The following is a 21,846-nucleotide window of genomic DNA, read 5'->3' as shown; positions in this document are numbered from 1 at the left end:
GGTGTCACTCGTGATGGGCCGACAATGCAGAGGGCACGCTACCTGATGCTATGCTCTGCCATCTGCGCACCACCCACAGCCGACTGTGCATTCCTGAGGACTTGCACCCTTTCTGTTTCATTTCTTCACCTCCAGGACCTAGCTCAGTGCTGGGAATATAGTAAGAACTCCATAAAACTCTCTGCCTAACATGCCTGTGCACGATAGGAGCCAACACACGTTAATTTTCACGTAGAGAGAGAAAAAAACACCTTTTTGCTTTTGTTTTGAGATGGAGTCTCACTCTCGCCCAGGCTGGAGTGCAATGGTGCTCACTGCAACCTCCACCCCCCAGGCTCAAGCAATTCTCCTGCCTCAGCCTCCTGAGTAGCTGGGATTACAGGCACCCGCCACCACGCCCAGCTAATTCTTGCATTTTAGTGGAGACAGGGTTTCACCATGTTGCTCAGGCTAGTCTCAAACTCCTGACCTCAAGTGATCCACCCACCTCGGCCTCCCAAAGTGCTGGGATTATAGGTGTGAGCCACCGCACCTGGCCTCCCACTGTCGTTTTATCACATCAAGTCCTTCCTATTTTCTGGCCCGTACGACCCTGGAATCAACCCCACTCCACTCCCGAACCCACAGCAGGCCCTCCTGTGACAGCTGACACCTCTTCTGTCTGGAGTGAAGAGGACACTGATGGCCAGAGGCAGCCCTGACCAGATGTCACCTTTGATGTGTCCTCCTCGGGTAACCCACTGTCGTTGGTGTGCACAGTGTACTCTGGCTGAGTTACATTTCTCATTTGTCAGTGGAAAAGGGGTATCCTTGATCCAGAGCAGAGCTCACAGGCTGGCAGTAAATCTCCCCACAAATGTGTAACTAGGTCCCTATCATGTCTAAAAGAATCATTTTGGCTGGGCACAGTGGCTCACACCTGTAATCCCAGCACCCTGGGAGGCCAAGGCGGGCAGATCATGAGATCAGGGGTTCAAGACCAGCCTGGCCAATAAGGTAAAACCCTGTCTTTACTAAAAATACAAAATTTAGCGGGCATGGTGGCGCACACCTGTTGTCCCAGCTACTCGTGAGGCTGAGACAGAATAATCGCTTGAACCCCGGGAGGCCAAGGTTGCAGGGAGCCGAGATCACACCACCGCACTCCAGCCTGGGCTGGATGGAGAGAGACTCCATCTCAAAAAAAAAAAAAAAAAAAAAAAAAAGGAATCATTTTAGAATTTGACTGAGTTGTCTACATTTATAAATTGGTAATACCCACATAAGAATCAGACTTTCAGCCGCTCTTCAACAGCAGCAAGGGCTACAGGTCTGACCCGAGGGTCCCTACGGTTGCACCTGACCAGGCCACTTCACCCCCTGCATACCTGTGTGCCCTCCAGACACCTAAGCTTGAACCTCCTGCCTGGCACAGGCCACGCTGTGTTCGACTCCCTCCACTCGTTCCTTGCCCACATCTGTTTGTCAGCAAGTCTTTCCCCAAAGACCTCACTGCTGCTGCCCAGGCTAATTGATGCACTGCTATAACCACTGCTGGTGTCTTAGTCCTGTTCCTTCTTAGACGAGATGTGAATATTCGTTCAAAGACTCTGGACATTGTGTCTGGACCCAGAGCTAGCCCTGCAGGTCTGCAACAGATAGCTAGGAGAACGTGTGACTGCCCCGATCCCACCATACAAGGCAGCTCACTCCACCCTCGAAGGCATGACGTGTGTGACCCCTCACTGGAGCGCATACACACGGGGCCGCCGTAGGACTCAAGTGCTGGGAAGGGAGGAGGGGGACGGGGCACACACACAAGGCCATCGTAGGACACAAGTGTCAGCAAGGGTGGAGGGGGACAGAGTCCTGGTTACCAAAAAAACTGCCTGACCCACAGAATGTGTGTTATGGTTTCCCAAAAAAAGGTCACATTTCTTTTCCTTTTGTTGGTTTAGTTTTCATGATGGTTAATTTTATGTGTCAGTGTGCCTGGGCTGAGGGATGTCCAGATGGCTGGTGACGCCTTATTTCTGGGTGTGTGTGTGAGGCTGTTTCTGGAAGAGATTAGCATTTGAATCTGTGAACTTAAGAGGGAAGCTGCACCCTCAGCAATGCAGGCCAGCACCATCCAATCGGAATAGAACGAAAAGGCGGAGGAAGGGAAATCTTCCTGCTTCTTGAGCTGGGACATCCATCTTCTTCTGCACAGAGACACCTGAGCTCCTGAGTCTCAGCCTTTCAGACCCCAAGAATGTACGATATTCATGTTTCTTTGCCTGCCTTATTCCACTTACTATAATTTCGTCCAGTTCCAGCCATGTTGCCATAAGTGACACAGCTCCTTCTTTTTGTGGCTGAATAGTACTCCACTGGGTATATGTACCACATTTTCCTCACATATTCATCTGCTGATGGACACTTAGGTTGATTCCATACCTTGGCTATTGTGAACAGTGCTTTGATAAACATAGAGGTGCAGGTGTCTCTTCCATATGCTGGCCTCCTTCTTTTGGATTCACACCCCTGATTCTTGGGCCCTTTAGCCTCGTACTGAATCGTACCACTGGCTTTCCTGCATCTCCAGCTTGCAGACAACAGATAATGGAACTTTCTGGCTTCCATAATCATGTCAGCCAATTGCTATAAGAAATCTCCTCACATATTTATATATATCTCCTACTGGTTCTGTTTCTCTGGGGAACCCTGACTAATACCATTTTATAAAAGATTCACAAAATGAAAAGAATAAGGAATGCCCGTTAACAGTCACCCACATCCTTTACTGTATGTAAAATCAGTTTTCTGTTTTGAAAAATAGTTAACTGGGGTATTAAACGTATAGTCTAACATGTTGAACTTCATCTTTTTACACCGGCTTTCTTTACATTCTCAATTAGAAAATAAAAGTGAATGCAGAACTACTAACTGCACATTTAACACTGATTTGAATAGCAAGCATGGTAAAATATACTCCATATGTGTACATAACTAAGGCTGCCGCTCTGACACGGACATTCCTTCTTAAAAAAATGGAATGCAGGTTCCAACGCATATGGAAATCCTTATTTAATTATTTATTTATTTATTTATTTAATTTTTGAGACACCCAGCTCTGTCACCCAGGCTGGAGTGCATTGGTGCAATCTCGGCACAATCTTGGCTCACTGCAACCTCCACCTCCTAGGTTCAAGTGATTCTCCTGCCTCAGCCTCCCGAGTAGCCAGGGTTACAGGCACCCGCTACCACACCTGGCTAATTTTCATATTTTTAGTAGAGACAGGGTTTTGCCATGTTTGCCAGGCTTGTCTCGAACTCCTAACCTCTGGCAATCCACCCACCTCAGCCTCCTAAAGTACCGGGATTACAGGCGTGAGCCACCGTGCCCGGCCTCATATTTAACATTAATCTTGCCAACACTGGCAACCCACTAGTGGTTCCTTTCATGTGAGTTTCTTAGTCCAGATTCATAGAACCATAGTCCCTGACTTATTTAAAATGCATATTGTTTTTAAAGCAACAGCTCCTACCCCGTGCTAGGTAAAACTGGAAGGAGACTGTAAAGAAAACCAAACTAAACCAGGTGCGACATCCATGTCTAGCGCACTCTTTCAACATGTGCTAAGAATCGCAGCCTCCCCCAACATAAAACCACAAGAGTTTGATTTTTTTTAACGTCTTTTGTGAAATGAACATGAAAGTGCTGGAATCAAAATAAGTCTGCAACTAGACTCCCTGAGTGCTGCAGAGTTGTGTCTGATGGCTCACAGGAAGCCGGTAACTCGCAGAAATGACCTGAATACATCGGAGGCACGATAGTGATTTGCAAACATTAAACGCAATATCTTACAAGAGGTTGTGTGAAATAGGAAGAGCCAAACTGCTTTCATTCTCCTGTTCAGCCTAATATATCCACTTATAAGGGATTGCTATTCAGACTTTCACTGATAAAGTTGGAGTGCTTTCTTTGGTCCTTTGAAATTGAGCTATAAAGTAAACAGACGTTGCCTTTTGGGAGACGGAAAAAAAAAAAATCCAGAACACTTTGCCAGAGTGGAGATTAATATTCGCTGACCTGAAGCTTGGCTGGAGTTGATTTTGAGAGATATAGAGTATGGTAAAAAGCAATAAGCCTTTGTTTGGAGAATCAACAAGTAACTACTGAAAACTCTTCCTATCCGGATATTATTTGGGCTTTTAGATATTACTATCAAAAGAGAAGCCTTCAGTGCTACCTACGCCTTTTGTAGACAATAACAGACAAATGCCTGGGTCCCACCTTTGCTATTTCCTTCCCCTTCCCGGGATGGTCAGTGCATTCATTCAGGACTTGCTGATACCTCACGACTTGCAATCTCTATCCCCACCCCCCTGCCACCCCCACCCCCCTGCCACCCCCCACCACCCACCGCCCCATGAAGCTTTCATGTTGTTTGTGCTGGAATTTGTTTACAACTCTGTGAGAAGCAGGCAGTGAAAAGCATGACACGTCATCACACTACAGAAAGGGAGAGTGAACTTGAATTAAACATCTGCTGCAGGAAATCTTAAAAACTGAATATTCAAGTATTTGAGTTTTCAGTTTTGAAGCATAGCTTTCTGGATTTTGGAAGAGCATATGTGCTTTAATAAAGACGGTTAGTAGTAGAAGCTAATATTTTTTTAAGAAGCTAATTTTCGCTGAACGTGGTGCTCATGCCTATAATCCCAGTACTTCAGGAGGCCAAGCAGGTGGGTCACTTGAGGCCAGAAGTTTGAGACCAGCCTGGGCAAAAAGGCGAGATCCTGTCTCTACAAAAAATAAACAAAATTAGCCAGGTGTGGTGGCGCATGTCTGTAGTCCTAGCTACTTAGGAGGCTGAGGTGGGAGGATTGCTTGAGCCCAGAAGGTCAAGGCTGTAGTAAGCCATGATCACACCACTGCACTGTGTCTGGGCTACACAGTGAGACCCTGTCTCAAAAAAAAAAAAAAAGATTTTTATTTACTAGGGATACGAAGTGACAATGCCTTCCTTTTTTTTTTTGAGACAGAGTCTCACTCTGTTGCCCAGACACAGTGCAGTGGCGCGATCTTGGTCCACTGTAACCTCCCTCTCCCGGGTTCAAGTGATTATCCTGCCTCAGCCTCCGAGTAGCTGGAATTACAGGCATGCACCACACCCAGCATTTTTTTTTTTTAAATCTTTTTAGTAGAGACAGGGTTTCACCATGTTGCCCAGGCTGGTCTCAAACTCGTGACCTCAAATGATCCTCCCACCTCAGCCTCCCAAAGTGCTGGGATTACAGGCGTGAGCCAGTGCACCACTGCACCCAGCCAACACCTTCCCTTTTGATAACACTGGTGTTTAGTGAGCTCTGGGCATGTGTCGTGCGCACCGCTAAAGCTCTGCCATCAACGCATTCAGCGCATGTCACAACTCTAAGAGGCAGGTGTTACGATAAGCTTCACTTATCCGGAAGGCAAAGTGGGGCTTGGAGACTCGGCCAGGGTCACTCTCTGCAGGAGGCACTCTGGGTGTCGGATGCAGGCTAACCCTGGAGGACGAATCCCCAGAACCATCTGTGGCCCCCTACACTGGGCAATACCTTTCCATGCTCCTGGGAGGTGATGGCACACGTGTGTACCCCAGAAGTCACCGGATAGCCAGCTAAATCAAGGGACAGGTACATGGCCCTTTCTTCTATTTCCCGATGTACACACATGTTCATGTATTTACGCAGGAACCCTGCATAGTTTGTGCATTTGTTTCAAGGAATGAAAAGTGATCACATAAGCTCTCGTCCTCTGAAAGCCAGCAGATGTTCCATAAATACAAGGTTGTATCTGAGACTACCCATTTCAGAAATCAGAAATCCAGACATCTCAGAGGCAACGTGTCTTTCCCAGCTCTGTACAGCAACTTGGCAACAGAATCAAGAATGGAACTCAATGCTCCTGTTCCCTAGGCTTCTGCTAGTGGCACACCCAGGCAGCTGCCCAGGTGATAACGGAAGATAGCACGCTTTCTGCAGGGCTCCGGCTAGGACAGGAATACTGAGCGCTAACAGAAAGACTCTCCATTAAACACAGGAAAACTATTCAGACGAGGTGAGTGAATGGAGGGAAAGAACTTTTCTTTACCTGAGGATTGGAAAACAGTAGCCCTGTGACTTCATGCTTCACCACGGCAGCATTCCCGGGGATGTTCCTGGCCAGCACCGGAACTTCTAAATCCATCGCCTGGAGGAGACAGGAGGAAAGGGGGCAGAAGGCAGTCATTTCAAGAGCCTCTGCGGCAAGGTGAGCCAGTGTGGGGCGGAGTAACTTCTTGGGTTAACTGGACCTCTGGCACCTCACAAAAAATACGCCTTGCCAAAATGAGATCCCAATCTCAATAGCACGTTTGAAAATACATCTCAATTTTAATTACTTACTATGTTTGGAAGCTCTGAAACACTATATACTGTAATCGCTTGTCTGACATAATTATTGCAGTGTCACAAAGAAGCCCCTCTCTCTGAATGCTCATTCGATACCTCTTCACCGACCACCTGGAGGATGTGTTTTTAATCACCATCGTCTCTTTCCCTGAGGGAGCCATTTCCTTCCAGCACAGGCAAGGGAGTATGAATGCCACAAAAACCAAACTCAGCTCTCTGGCATGCAGACAAAAGGAAAAGGAAAACGATTTATCCTTCCGATGAGTCACGAAGCCGACTTTCCATTTCCAAAGGTCTGGAGATAGGCACCTGATACCCCACAGCCTGGCAGCAGCTAGCAGCTGGGCCACAAGACGACAGCCCGACAGCACAGCGTGCAGCCCTGGCCCCGCCTGCCCGGACAGGAGGCATTTTACGAGTTCTCTTTCTACAGTGCTCAAAGCTCAGTGATGTCAGGTCGAAAGGAAACAGAAGCCAACTTCAAGGGGATCCCACTGACCACGGCAGGACAATTTTGCAACTTCAAAAAGAATGACTGTAACAGATGGTAACACACTAAATTTCAAAAATACCTGATTCCCTAGTGATGAGAGGGAAATGAAAGGAAAGAGGAGGAGGAGGAAGAGGAAAAGTAGGAGGAAGAAAACGGAAGGCTCTTCTCTGCAGAAGAATCTGCGCGTATACTAAGTGTAGATAGAAGAGCAGAATTAGAAAATCATCACACTGTAACCCCCAGTGTAATAAGTGATTCAGGCAAGGATTGGGGATCAACAGTGGATCCCAGTGGATCCGGATCAAATCCGTTAAGTAAAAGGTCATCAGGAAACAGGATGGTCTCCGACTTACAATGATTCCACTTAAGATTTTCTGACTTCATGGTGCTGCAAAAGCAACACATGTTCAGTAAAAACCATATTTCAGCAACAATATAACCATTCTGTTTTTCACTTTCAGTACAGTATCCAATAATATCTTCCATAAGATATTCAACACTTTATTATAAAATAGTTTCATGTTAGACGATTTTGCCCAACTGTAGGCAAACGCAAGTCTTCTGAGCATATTTAAGGTCAGCTAGGCTGAGCTATGATACTTGGTAGTTTACGGGTATTTAACGCATTTTCAACTCACAGTATTTTCTTTTTTTTGAGACAGAGTCTCACTCTGTCGCCCAGGCTGGAGTGCAGTGGCACGACCTCAGCTCACTGCAAGCTCCGCCTCCCAGGTTCACGCCATTCTCCTGCCTCAGCCTCCCGAGTAGCTGGGACTACAGGTGCCCGCCACCTCACCCGGCTAGTTTTTTGTACTTTTAGTAGAGACGGGGTTTCACTGTGTTAGCCAACTCACAGTATTTTCAACTTGTGATGGGTTTATTGGGAGGCAGCCCATCATAAGGTGAGGAGCATCTGTGTTCCCAAAACCCAAAGCACCACTCCATGGATGACTTATCAGTCACAGAGAAGAGGTAAGGCTTCACAGTGGAGCCATCTGTCACCAACAGCAGGAAGAGCTGACCGATGTGTCTCCCGTTTGACGTGGTGGGAAGCACACATCACCTGCGTGGAGTCCCAGCTGGAGGTGGGAGGTAAATCCAACCCCAAGGAATGCATCAGCCCAATCTATCTGTGTGTTCTCTAGGACAACTGACCAGGGCCCTTCAGAGGGTTCGACGTCATGGAGAGCTATGGGGAGCTGGGCTGGGGGACACTAAAGAGACACAAAGCCAAATGCAATGCATGAATGTTGTGTGGATCCTGCCTGAAAAAAAAAAAAAAAAATACAACACCGAGGGAATTACGCATGGAGTGCATATCCAGTGATGTAATTTGACTAACACTGAATTTTCTCAAGCGTGCTCATGTCTTCCCAGGTGCAGGAGAGGACACCTGTTCCTCAAAGTTTCAGAGAGAAATATTAGCTGTGCTGTGATCAACCACCGTCTTTCAGATGATCTGGCAAAAGAAAGAGAGAGGAAGAGAGTGTATGTGTATGGAGAGAGACGGGGGAGAGGAAGAGGAAGCAGGAGGATGAATGTGGGTGAAGGGTACACAGGTATTCGCTGCACCATTCTTTCAGTTATTCTATAGATTTTACACTTTTTTGAAGTAAACAAATGATAACATTTGTAAGGGAAGCTCTGAAGCTGATCGGCCTGGGTGTGAATCCTGGTTCCACTAGATACTACTCGTACCATCTTGGGTCAACATCTCAACCTCCCCCAACTGTTCGACTGTTTCCCCTGAGGTAAAACAGAGATAAAAGTATCTCCTTCATAAGGGTAGTGGGGAAGATTAAATAACCTTTTTTGCGGGGGAAGGGGGCACAGGGTCTCACTCGGTTGCCCAGGCTGGAATGCCGTGGCTCAATCTCAGCTCACTGCAACAATCGCCTCCTGGGCTCAAGCAATCTTCCCACCTCAGCCTCTCTAGTAGCTGGGACTACAGGCACATGCCACCATCCTCAGCTAATGTTTTTTAAAAATTTTTGTAGTGATGGGGTCTTGCTATGTTTTCCACACTCATCTGAAACTTCTATGATCAAGCAATTCATCCACCTTGGCCTCCCAAACTGTTGGAATTACAGGTGTGAGCCACCGTGCTTGTCCAGATTAAATGGCTTAACACTACAGAATTTACATCTGTCTCTGGGCATTGTTATAACTGCAAATGAGACTATAGTAGCAGATGGGCTTCCTACCTGACTCAGTAAGTTTTATAGAGCATAGTGACCTGTCCTAGGTCTTGAGAATGCACTTCACAACCATAAATCCCAAGTTAAAAAACAGGTGACCTTAGAACCAGACATCGAGATAAAGTAAATTAAAATTATATTAAAGCTATATTAGGCCGGGTGCAGTGGCTCACGCCTGTAATCTCAGCACTTTGGGAGGCCAAGGTGGGCAAATCACCTGAAGTCAGGAGTTCAAGACCAGCCTGGTGAACATGGTAAAACCCCATCTCTACTAAAAAGACAAAAATTAGCCAGGCCTGGTGGCGTGTGCCTGCAATACCAGCTACTTGGGAGGCTGAGGCAGGAGAATCACTTGAACCTGGGAGGCAGAGGTTGCAGTGAGCCGAGATTGGCTATTGCACTTCAGCCTGGGCAACAAAAGTGAAACTTTGTCTCAAAAAAAAAAAAAGAAAGAAATTTCCCTTTTTAGCCTCCCCCTCCCCACCCCACACCCCCGCCCAGGGACCTCATTCTCACTTGATTACCTCTCTCTCCAAATACATTCCTATTCTGAGACGCCGGGGCGAGGACTTCAACACAGGCATTTGGGGAGGGGCCACCGTTCAGCCCACGCCACCATGGAGCCTCCCTGAGCACATCCCCACCGCCCACTGTCCCGTCTGCTGCTGCACTTCCCCCTCAGCACGTCCTAAAGTTCTCTGTTCACTCTTCCCTTTGCCTGCTTCCCGCCCGTCTCCCAGCTCTTCTTTCAGTCCCTCACAGGGACATGGGCTCCACGATCACAAGGCCCGTTAGCGTCTGTCCGCTGCAGCGTCTCCAGAGCCTGGCAGACCCGGCACTCTACCCACTTCCGCTGAATGACAGAAGGCATGAACATACTCGTCCCATCTGACGGTCCACGGCGCAAGGGGAGAGGCAGGGAAGGATTCCGCACCGTGGAGGGCACGGCCCTGCCTGCAAGGAAAACCGCAGTTCAGCAGAAAAGGCGCCATGCAACCCGCTCACGACGTTGTGAAATGAACAGAGGGCAAAGAGACTTCAGTGGAATCTGAGGGTTGCACATTTGCGGAAACCTAGTTCTGAAGTCACCTCTCGAGAAACCAACAAAAAGTGCCTTTAACAAAGGAGACGTCTTAAGGAGAGGAGAACTCCTGGACAAGGGCGACGGCGTGCAGCTGGGCCTGACAGGCGCGGAGACGGCCGGTGCCTGGGCGGACGGCGCACGGAGGTGAGTGTGCTCGCCCTCAGAACGTGCCCCGTGAGTCCACAGCGGGGCACCGTGCGCGACTCACAGGCTCGGGACAGAAAGCGGCTCAGAGCCAGTGTCAGGGATCCCACTCTGGAACTAAGACAAATGAAATGTCAGGATCCGGCCGGGCGCAGTGGCTCAAGCCTGTAATCCCAGCACTTTGGGAGGCCGAGACGGGCGGATCACAAGGTCAGGAGATCGAGACCATCCTGGCTAACCCGGTGAAACCCCGTCTCTACTAAAAAATACAAAAAAAAATTAGCCGGGCGAGGTGGCGGCGCCTGTAGTCCCAGCTACTCGGGAGGCTGAGGCAGGAGAATGGCGGGAACCCGGGAGGCGGAGCTTGCAGTGAGCTGAGATCCGGCCACTGCACTCCAGCCTGGGCGACAGAGCGAGACTCCGTCTCAAAAAAAAAAAAAAAGAAATGTCAGGATCCAAGAGGCACCTGACACCTTCGTGTTTGAACTTAATTGATTAGGAAAAAAAACCTGGCAAGCAAAAATTGCCTACATTTACAGTGCACAACATGATGGGTTTTTGTTTTGTTTTGTTTTGTTTGAGATGGAGTCTCGCTCTGTCACCCAGGCTGGAGTGCAGTGGTGTGATCTCAGCTCACTGCAACCTCCGCCTACCAGGTTCCAGCAATTCTTCTGCCTCAGCCTCCCTAGTAGCTGGGATTACAGGTGCAAGTCATCATACCCGGCTCATTTTTGTATTTTTAGTAGAGACAGGGTTTCACCATGTTGGCCAGGCTGGTCTCGAACTCCTGACCTCAGGTGATCCACCAGCCTCAGCCTTCCAAAGCGCTGGGATTATAGGCTTGAGCCACCCCGCCCGGCCACAACATGATGTTTTGATACACATCTACCCCGTGGGATGGCTAAAGCAAGCTAATTAACATATGCATTACTTTATACTTGTTTTGTGTGGTGGGAACACTTAGGACCTACTCTTAGCAATTTTCAAGGATACAATATATTGTTATTAACTATAGTAGCCATGATGTGCAGTACACATCTTTTGAACTTATTCCTCCTAATTGGAAGTTCAGGTCCTTCAACCAACATCTCCCCACTCCTCACACTCCCAGCCTCTGCTACCCCTATTCTACTCTCTGCTCCTATGAGAACTCACTTGATTTCTTATTTTCCCCAGATGAGCTCTCCAAGCTCTTATCAGGCAGAGGGAAACTTCATATGAGACTCTTTGTAAAAGCCTTTGTGGCCAGGATGCCATTTTCAGCAGAGTTGATAAAGGTTTACACAGACACTGCCTCTGTTCTACCCTGCAGAACAGTCGTAAGAAACTCAGCAGCCAGGCCCCTCCTCAAAACAAGTGAAGCCTGATTTGTGAGGGGTGGCCACCATCACCTGTACCTATGATTGTTTAGGCTTCAAGGTAATTCTGGTACATACCTGGGGCTGGAAACCACCATGTCTAGATTTTGTTGCAGGGAGGTTGGCTTGCATTTTAATGGTCTTTACTGGGCGTCTGTCAAGTCAGACAAGCATTGCTTGTCACGTGGCGATGGAGTTGGGCTGGATGTGCCCACAGCGCATTTGGATCTTACATAATTGGGGTTACCGGGATTCTCAATGGGGGTGCCAACAGCATTTTGGGTACAACTCTGATGCAATGAATTGATTAGAATCAATTCAGATAGCCAAAGTGTTCAATCATGGAGTAAGTGTCTGTCACTTTTGAAGGAATTGATCTTTTGACCTTTCAGAATTAGCCATATTCTGGCACCTTGAACCGGCACCCCATCTCCCTACAGCTGCTCCATCCCAAATACGTGCCAGTAGCTTCTTCCTAATGATGAAAACTCAAAAGGCCCTTCAACTTTCCCAAGTGGCAAAGGTATCTCACCGCCGAATCCACACACACACTTACAAACACACAAACACGCTGACACACTAGTCGAGGTCAAAGTGACACAGAGTCAGAGTCACCTTGAATGACCTCACATCCTATTTCAATCACTGGGGCTGGAGTCTGGAAGCCAAGGGGCCAGGAATCACCTCCTTCCTGCAGGTGCTCCTCTCTGCTTTAGAAGATGGGCTTCCTCTCAGGTAGAGCGTGTGTGCGCGTGCACGCATCTGTCGGTGCATGTGTGTGAGCATGTGTGTGCGCCTATGTGTGTACGTGTGTGTGTGCGCGCGCGTGTGTGTGTTCTGGGGCCGGGAAAAGAGCCTAATCATGACAGCTGGGATGAGCAAATAATTGTTTATACACTTTTAATGTAATTCTCTGCAGGATTCAACTCTAAAAAAGCTCAAAACTGGAAACAACTGATTAGTTGTAGAAGTGTTCACGCAGCTGCCCACGCATCCAGCTAAAGTTTGATTTTCGGAGTTTATCAGTAAGAAACGTGTTTCTGCAAATGGGATGTTTATATGCTTCCATGGGAAAATACAGCTAATTCTGAAAGGTCAAAAGATCACTTCCTTCAAAAGCGATAGGCACTTATTCCATGATTAAACGCTTTGGCTATCTGAATTGATTCTAATGAAATGCACCCTTACCACTCCTTCAAAATCAGCTTCATTCAAAACCCTTTGCCCAAAGGTTATTTGGGAGTTTTCAAAAGGAACACAACATCAACATTTTAAGGCAGTTGGAATTGCCAACAGCTGCCTTTGCTTTGAAGTAAATGAGGTTTGACAGCGGCAGTGAAATGCTGTGTGTGCTGGTTGTAAAATCATTCCCGAATTCCACTCTACCTTTCCTTAAGAAGTTGAAAAAACACGTATATTTACCTACAAAGGAGCAATTCACAATAGCTCAAATACTGGTGCCATCAGCATATACACTTTTAAAGCTAACATATTGCTCGGAGGACTGCAGCTGGGAGCTGATTTGAAAGGACAATGGAGATTAATACTAGTGACAACCCCTAAGCTGAGGTGCTGACGTCTGGCTGAGGATGATGGCGTTACAAACTCACACTCTGCACTTTGAAAGCATCTAACAGCAGATTCATGAGCACAGATACACAGCTGCTACCGGCTCCCTCTGTGTTTTTTTCTTTTGAGGTTTTTTTCTTCTTTTATAAATGATGCCAAATTAAGAGCAAATATTATGCACACAATGTCAGTCATTTCTTAAACGTAGGGAGAGGATTTTTTTCCTAGTTTAACACGTTCTCTCTGGACCCCTAACGTTTGCAGATCTTAACTTTTGTTAGTAAGTTCAGTACATTCACCCGGTATCCAAGGGGATACATGGATATCCCAAAGACTTATGATAAAGTAACAGCATTAATCTAAGTAGACACTGAACTAAGAAATCCACATATTCAGAAAGAACACATGACACCTGGGCCAAAGACCTCGGGAAGCAGTGGCCACAAGTTTCTCTCGACAGGAAAACAGGCTTTATCATGTGCCCATCAATGCATGCTTACGCCATGTCTGCCGTGTGCAGCGTGTGCTGAGAACCACCAGGGGTACCACGCATGCGGTACTGGGTGCTTTAATCACATGAGGAAAACCCAGTGCCAAAGGCTGGTGTTGGCATGAGTGAGTCCAGCCTGCCCTTTTCTGGGTTCATTCTTCAGGAGCCCCCAAGGCAATGAACTAACCCCAAAACAAGAGAAGGAACATCTTTTTCTGTTAGACACAGGCCAGTGATTCTCCCCAGGAGCTAACATCAAGCATCGAAGATCATGGTAAAAGGCCCCAGTCAAAAACCTCTCAAGGAGGAGGAGATGTTGTAGGTGGTCCCATTGCAAAGGGGATGCGAGGATTTCCAGGATCTTTTACAGAAGAGGGGACACAGCCCAGCCAGAACCTGCCCAGGTTTCAAGAGCACGGTCTTCCCACTCCAACCTCGGTCCTGAAAACACAAGATACACTGGTGGGGAATTGCAGAGTGGTGCTGGGATAGACACATTTTGTCAAAAAAGATGAAGCGATTTTACAGAGCTGACTGCTAGATAAAGAGATCAGATCCAGCCTGGCCCCCACGCCACCCCGTCATCTGTGATCACTACCCTGCCCCTGTCTCCAGCCACCTGCAAAGTCCAGCCCTTTCTTCTCCTCCCTCAAGCTCTGGAATTACAGAAAATATGGAAAAGAAAGAGAAAAGATCAAGTAAAAGGAGGCTTCCTGCAAAAACACCTTCATCCTGTTTCCTGGCCTAATCTTTCGTAACCTTAGCTGCCTTCCTGTCAGAGATATTTAGACGGTCAGAGAGGCAATGCCATCCCAGTTTTATTTTACGTCATCGCTGGCAAGGAGAAATAGCAATGAGAAATGAAATGATATTTTTAAACTTCCAGATAGAACTTCAAAAGGACTTTTGAACTCCAACGGGTATGCTGCTTGGCCTTTTTAGCTTTGAGAAGTGCAGAATGCTATTGACAAAGACGTCACCTCCATAAATAAGAAAAGGAGTGATGGACAATTTCATACTCCCACTTTCAGTACTTGAGTTACATAATTACCTCCAGAATTGCAGCTGACATGCCTTCAGAGACAGAGCTGTTCACCACTGCAAAGCAATTCTTCACCACCGCGTGCAAATCTTCTTGGGGCATCTCTCCAATCAATCGAACCCCAGCGGCCCTGAAACACAAAGCAGGAAGAGGGGCTCTAATTCCAAGAATCTCATGGGTAGGCAGCTGGGAGGAGGAGAGATGACAGTTTGGGTGTAATACTTTAGATCAGCAAGTAAGCATTGTTGCCCAAGCGTTCAGCCGGGAGAACTATACTGGGGTGGAAATCCTTACAGCTCATGTCCTTGACAAGGGAGTGGGGGGAGTTGCTTAACGTGTCTGCTTTTGTTTTCAGTACGCTCAATAAAGACACCTGCTCTCAAGGGCTGGGAGAGTCAGAGATAAGGTTTGTGCCATTTTCTCTGTATGATTTAGAAAACATTTTTCTAATAATTCAACTTTTTTTCAAATAATTTTTAAAAATACTAATAAGATAATAGGAATAGAAATAATAGAAACAGGCCAGGTGCAGTGGCTCACACCTGTAGTCCCAGCACTTTGGGAGGCCAAGGCAGGTGGATTACCTGAGATCAGGAGTTCAAGACCAGCCTAGCGAACATGGCGAAACCCCATCTCTACTAAAGATACAAATATTAGCCAGGCGTGGTGGTGTGTACCTGTAATCCCAGCTACTTGGGAGGCTGAGGCAGGAGAATTGCTTGAACCCGGGAGGCGGAGATTGCAGTGAGCTGAGATTTTGCCACTGCGCTCCAGCCTGGGTGACAGAGCACGACTCGGTCTCAAAAAAGAAAAAAAGAAAAAAGAATGGAAATAGAAATACTAAATAGTGACGATAATGTCACAAAAGCCCTGTTCCCAGCACACAGCATTGACAGCTATTTTGTCATAGACATTTTGCCTTGTTCTATTTTTTCACCACACAATGTAAATCTTCACCTTTCTTTGATCTTCCCAGTCCCCACCACTGGCCACCACTCTCACGGCTCTGCCATGCCTCCCTTCCCTGAGCAGGTGATACTTTTGCACACATGCGTCTGCACCTAGGAGCAATCTGAAGATCCCTGATTATAGATGGGGAAAAAACCAGTCTTTGTCAGTGCCCTTGGTGGTTGGTGTGGCCAACGAGTCTGGCTGGAATCCCGGGGGCTGTGAGAACACCACTTTACAGGGGGCTGACCCAAATGAGACCCACATCCTTCTGGTCTGCTCATTCCCATCGCCCCACTTACAACGCAGACTGATGACACAGCTCTAAAGCCACCACGTCACCTTCAGAACGGGAGCCACAGGCCGAGGAAGGCAGGACAGAGACAAGCGCCAAATCCCTGAGGTCTCCGCGAAGCCTCCACTTTGCTCCCTGACTGACCACCCTCAGACTTGTCGATGTGGGCAATGAAACCTCAATGTGTTCAAGCCTGTGCTGTTGGGTTCCCGGCTGACAAACGCAACTTATAACCAACACTCCAACAAATTGCTCCCCAGACAGGCTGTGACAAAGGGGAAATACCCCTCCATTCTTCCAAACCTTTGAGACTTTAAATCTTTCCATTTTGGCCAATGTGATCAGTTAAAAATTATAATCACAAAGTGGTTTTTATTGGCATTTCCCTGGGCAAATACTGGTGCCTAGGATGCCATGGGCTCGCTGGGAGGATGCACCACACGAGGAAACACTTGGAAACTGCTTGGAATAGTGTCTGGGACTGGATAAATGTGAGTTCAGGTAACTCAGGGGCCACTCAGGCTTCCCGTTCTACAAAATGACTGGTCTCCACCAACTCTTACCTTCTCACTTTGGCTTTTACTTCCCTTGTAAACACTGGATCGACCTGAAAAGAGACAAAGATAAATGTCAGCGGTCGCCGCCTGCTAGTGGCACTGCCAGCCGGCCAGCACAGGCCAGGCCAAAGCCCTGGTGCCAGCATGGCACGGGCCCCGGTCTGCGGCCATGGGGGTGTCCTCGCGGCTGCTGTGCGCGGTGACCATGGGGGCCCCGGGCTTGGGCAAGGGCACCGTGTCATCGCGCATCACCAAACACTTGGAGCTGAAGCACCTCTCCAGCGAGGACCTGCTCCAGTACAACATGCTGCGGGGCACAGAAATTGGCGTGTTACCTGTTCTCACTCATAAGTGGGAGCTGAACAATGAGAACACATGGACGCAGGGAGGGGAACATCACACACCGAAGCCTGCTGGGAGGTCGGGGGCTGGAGGAGGGGTAATGTTAGGAGAAATACCTAATGTGAATGACGGGTTGATGGGTACAGTAAACCAACATGGCACATAGATAGGTATGTAACAAACCTGCATGTTGTGCACCTGTACCCCAGAACTTAAAGTATATATAAATATAGAAAGAAAGAAAAAAAGAAAGAAAGAAAGGAAGACAGAGAGAGAGAGAGAAAGAAAAGAAAAGAAAGAAAGAGAGAGAGAGAGAAAGAGAGAAAGAGAGAAAGAAAGAAAGAAAGAAAGAAAGAAAGAAAGAAAGAAAGAAAGAAAGAAAGAAAGAAAAGAAAGAAAAAGAAAAGAAAAGAAAAGAAAAGAAAAGAAAAGAAAAGAAAAGAAAAGAAAAGAAAAGAAATTGGCATGTTAGCCAAGGCTTTCATTGACCAAGAGAAACTCATTCCAGATTACGTCATCTCAGCTGACCCTTCAGGAGCTGCAAAATCTCACCTAGTCCAGCTGTTGGATGGTTTTCCAAGGACACTTTCACAGGCAGAAGCCCCAGATAGAGCAGATCAGATCGACACAGTGATTAACCTGAATGTGTCCTTTTAGGTCATTAAACAACGCCTTACTGCTCGCTGGATTCATCCCGCCAGCGGCCGAGTCTACAACACTGAATTCAACCCTCCCAAAACTGTGGGCACTGATGCTCTGACAGGGAGCCTCTCATTCAGCGTGAGGATGATAAACCAGAGATGGTTATCGAGAGACTACCGGCTTAGGAAGCCAAACAAAGCCAGTCCTGGAATATTACCAGAAAAAAAGAGGTGTTGGAAACATTCTCCGGAATAGGAACCAACAAGATTTGGCCCTATGGTGATGCTTTCCTACAAACTAAAGTTCCTCAAACAAGCCAGAAAGCTTCAGTTACTCCATGAGGAAAAATGTGTGGCACTATTAGTAGTAAGATGGGCACACCTCATAGTCCTTGCATTTAGAAGCTGTTTTTCCTAAGACTTCCAGTATGTATGAATTCTTTGAAAATTATATGACTTTTGTTTCTGCTGATTTTATTCTAGATGCTAAGGATGTGCCAAACGAGTCACATACTAAGATTCATCCTTTGAAATCACCTAGTGTGTTTTATGCAGCTATCTTCAAAAACATCAGTGATGTCTGAACTTTTAAAACATCTGTTAGAGCAAAATTAAAAGAGCGTTTGGTAGTAATCTAACTTTTTGTTCAGTTAATAAGTGGTTGATAAAGTTTCCGTATTTTCCTGGAAAAGTTAAAAAAAAGTTACATGCCATTGGGGGTTTGACAGATTTGTTGATAAAAAAGACACAAATTCTCTGCTACAGATTTGTTGTAAGACACAAATTCTCTGCTACTAAGAAATGTATATGCTAACCATACATGCTGTATTTATTTTGTTGTTAAGCATACTTTCAGTTTACTCAGAATTTTCAATTTGCTACAAAAATGTATCATTAGCATATAGAAAAATATTATTTTAAGATGACTTGTTTCCTTTGAAAATACATATGTACCGAGGGTTATGATTTATGTCAGAAATTGACATTATAAGTCCTTGGAAAAGCACCAAAGTTGAATGAATTTTCAACAAAATGTAATTAAAATCTATATGTTTTCAGATGTGACTCAGGTTAAGAAATGTGTTTTAGGATCTACTTGCCGGTTTCTCTTTTTGATCCAAATGTATGATCTGCCCTGATAAATAACAAGTTATGGTACCACCCCCTGCCAAAAAAAAAAAAAAAAAGAGAAAAGAAAAAAGAAAACCCGCGGCACTATGTAAATAAAGTAAGCACGCATTGTCGTGAGTGAATAGATGAGAGATGCCTGGGAAATGCTCCCTTGGCATAAATAGCAATCAATCATAATTAGTAAACAGGTGTGCCAATAAAAAGAATGTACACAATAGGTTAACAAGGACCAGGAAAGTAAGTGAGTTTACTGAAGGAGTTCTTTGTTCCTGATCAAAGAAATCGATACCTGTGAGCATTCACTGCCACCTTATTTTAAGGGGAAAGAAACTTTGTTGGTGTCATCTGAGAAGCCATTTAAAAACTGGAATGTGGGCCGGGCGCAGGGACTCACGCCTATAATCCCAGCACTTTGGGAGGCCGAGGTGGGTGGATCATGAGATCAGGAGATCGAAACTACCCTGGCCAACATGGTGAAACCCCGTCTCTACTAAAATACAAAAAATCAGCCGGGCATGGTGGCGGGCGCCTGTAGCCCCAGCTACTCAGGAGGCTGAGGCAGGAGAATGGTGTGAACCCAGGAGGTGGAAGTTGCAGGGAGCCAAGATTGCGACCACTGCACTCCAGCCTGGGGGGCAGAGCGAGACTCCGTATCAAAACAACAACAACAAACAAACAAACAAACAAAATTGGAATCTAAAGTGATTCCTGAGTGGGGCAGCAAGGACGGTTGCTGACGTGCTGTGTGGTCTGGTAGAAGTGGGGCAGTATGAGAGGTGGAGGAAATGCGCGATGGCGTCTTCCATGGCGTATTTACTCTTGACTTGGTGCCAAATCAAATAAAACAAACCCTCGTACAAGCTGTTATTAATTGCCTTTAAAAATCCGTTCCATTTTTTTCCAGGTACTTAAAATACAAGTGCCAGTAAGTAGTTCTTATGTATTTTGGGGGAAAAATTTTATTTTCCTTTTCTTCTGATATTTTAAAAATTCACCAAGCCTTCAAGATGAACCAAAGTTTCTTAAAAGAATTATAGTAAACACTTCATTCTTTATAAAACTTTTTATAGTGCCTTATTTGAATGTTAATCGTATGTGCTTTCTAAAAATGTTGTGAACTACCAAACTTATGGATTATTGCTAGGTTATCAGGCATACATTAGTCTTTATCAGAATAAAATGCAATTTCATAACCGCGGCTATTACTTTGTCCTTGGTCCTTCACAGGGCCTGCTCCAGCCCACCTTCCTTCCTGCTGCCTGATGTCTCAACGGCTTCTGAATGACTGTGTTTTAATAAATGATCTTAAAACAGTAAAAAAAAAAAAAAAAAAAAAAGATACATGTTAGCAAAAGCCTGAAATGAGGCTAAGTCTCCAGCGAATTACATCGAATGGCAGCAGAGCCAGACTCAACAATTCAGAGAGGGAAAAAAGTGGTAGGAAATGGTACTATGAGCCCAGCTATTAAATAATAAAAATAGTAAAAAAAAAAAAAAAAAAAAAAAACAAAAAGAGAGAGAGCGGGCATGGTGGCTCAAGCCTGCAATCCAGCACTTTGGGAGGCCGAGGAGGGGATCACGTGATCAGGAGTTCGAGACCCACCTGCTGGCCAACATGGTGAAAGCCTGTCTCTACTAAAAATACAAAAACTGGCCGGGCGTGGTAACGAGTACCTGTAATCCCAGCTACTCGGGAAGTTGAAGAATCACTTGAACCAGGGGTGGAGGTTGCAGTGAGCTGAGATTGCAGCATTGCACTCTAGCCTGGGTGACAGAGCAAAACTCTTGTCTCAAAAAAGAGAAAGAAGACAGAGAATGTTCCAAAGAATACACATAGGCTCTGGTTAGGAGCCTGTATGGTTACACCCGAGTGTGGCGAGTGAGACCCCTTCAGCCAACTTAAGGTCTTGAGACAGAGTCGTTTCCAGAAATGGGACAATTGGACAACAACCGAATTTTGCAGTGAAAGTGTTGCTTAAATGATGCAGAAGGATTTTGTCATAAAATCATTCAGGCAGAATAGGCTGGAATCCTTAGGAAGTCTATGACTAAAGGTCTGACCATATCAAAATATCTTTTAACAGGATGACTTCTCAGAAACAGTTGGAAAGGCCAGGACCTGATCACCAGCTGATGAATGAGTAATCGTGACGTCCCTGTCCATACAAAGGAGTGCCACTCAGCCATGACAAGGAAGTGCTGACTTAAGCCACAACAAGGGTGAGCTTGGGAAACACGATGCCACATGAGTTACACCAGGCAGAAAAGACCACAGAGTGTATGATTCCATGTCTATGAAATGGCCGGAGCAGGCAAATCATAGAGACAGAAAGTAGATTAGCAGTTACCCAGGGGTTGCTTAGGATCTAATTAGGGGTTATTGGGGTGAGGGGGAAATGGGAAGTGACTGCTTAATGGATAGAGGGTATCCTTTTGGGGTGAGAAAAATATTCAGGAATGAGATAGGCGTGATGGTTGCACAACTTTGTGAATAGACTAAAGCCCACTGGCTTGTGCACTCTAAAATGATGAATTTCGTGGCATGTGAATTCCACCTCAACTTTTTAAAGGCCAGGGGCAGCCTTTGCATTAATCACAACCTAACATCCTCCAGTCCCAACTTGACTCCTACTTTAGAACAGGTGCTTTGGGGCAGGGACTGTGTTCCGTCCTGTTGCATCCCTGAGGGCTAATAACACACTTGTTGAATTCACGCAAAAATTAATGGCAACATATTCAAACTTATTGCTCCTCAGAGATAGGCCACAAGTTTTTAAGCAAACTCGTAGTGGATAGTGGATGTTTGGAGGCCAGAAAGAGGCAGCACCAGACTGAGGGGACTCCGGATACAGAGGGCCAGGGTCAAGGCCCCCCCAGGCACCAAACTAGCCTCATGCACATTAACGGACCTCTCCGCGTGTCAGTTTGCTCATCTGTCCAGGGAGAACTCTAGAACCTTGGGATTGCTCGGAGGAGTAAATGACTTAGAAGACGTGAAGTGCGGAGCCTGTATTCACATTCAGGCCCACTCCAGGGGCTGAATTTGTAAAACTATGCTCTGCTGCCTCTCTGCTTGCTGTTAGAACTGTGCCTGGGACACAGTAACTGCTATACGTGTTGCAGAAGAAAAAAGTCAAATGTCAAAGTCTTATTAG

At 46.3% G+C, this 21,846-nt stretch overlaps 1 protein-coding gene and 1 pseudogene across 2 annotated transcripts in view; one reads left to right on the top strand and one right to left on the bottom strand.

Annotated features, from left to right (window-relative positions):
- GLT1D1 (glycosyltransferase 1 domain containing 1) overlaps positions 1–21,846 on the bottom strand; it is a 582,479-nt gene that overhangs the window by 21,482 nt on the left and 539,151 nt on the right. For both annotated transcript variants that reach the window (XM_050748582.1, XM_050748583.1), the window contains 3 exons: positions 16,584–16,627; positions 14,787–14,907; positions 6,101–6,199 (listed from right to left, as the gene is read on the bottom strand). In XM_050748582.1, coding sequence (XP_050604539.1) covers positions 6,101–6,199; positions 14,787–14,907; positions 16,584–16,627 — 264 coding nt within the window. The remainder of the gene's footprint in view (positions 1–6,100; positions 6,200–14,786; positions 14,908–16,583; positions 16,628–21,846) is intronic.
- LOC126930965 (GTP:AMP phosphotransferase AK3, mitochondrial-like) lies at positions 16,747–18,274 on the top strand (annotated as a pseudogene).

The sequence above is a fragment of the Macaca thibetana genome, chromosome 11 (assembly GCF_024542745.1).
Source record: "Macaca thibetana thibetana isolate TM-01 chromosome 11, ASM2454274v1, whole genome shotgun sequence".
Lineage (NCBI taxonomy): Eukaryota > Metazoa > Chordata > Mammalia > Primates > Cercopithecidae > Macaca > Macaca thibetana.
The sequence above is the reverse complement of the archived record's forward strand: the minus strand, read 5'-3'. Positions and strand labels throughout refer to the sequence as shown.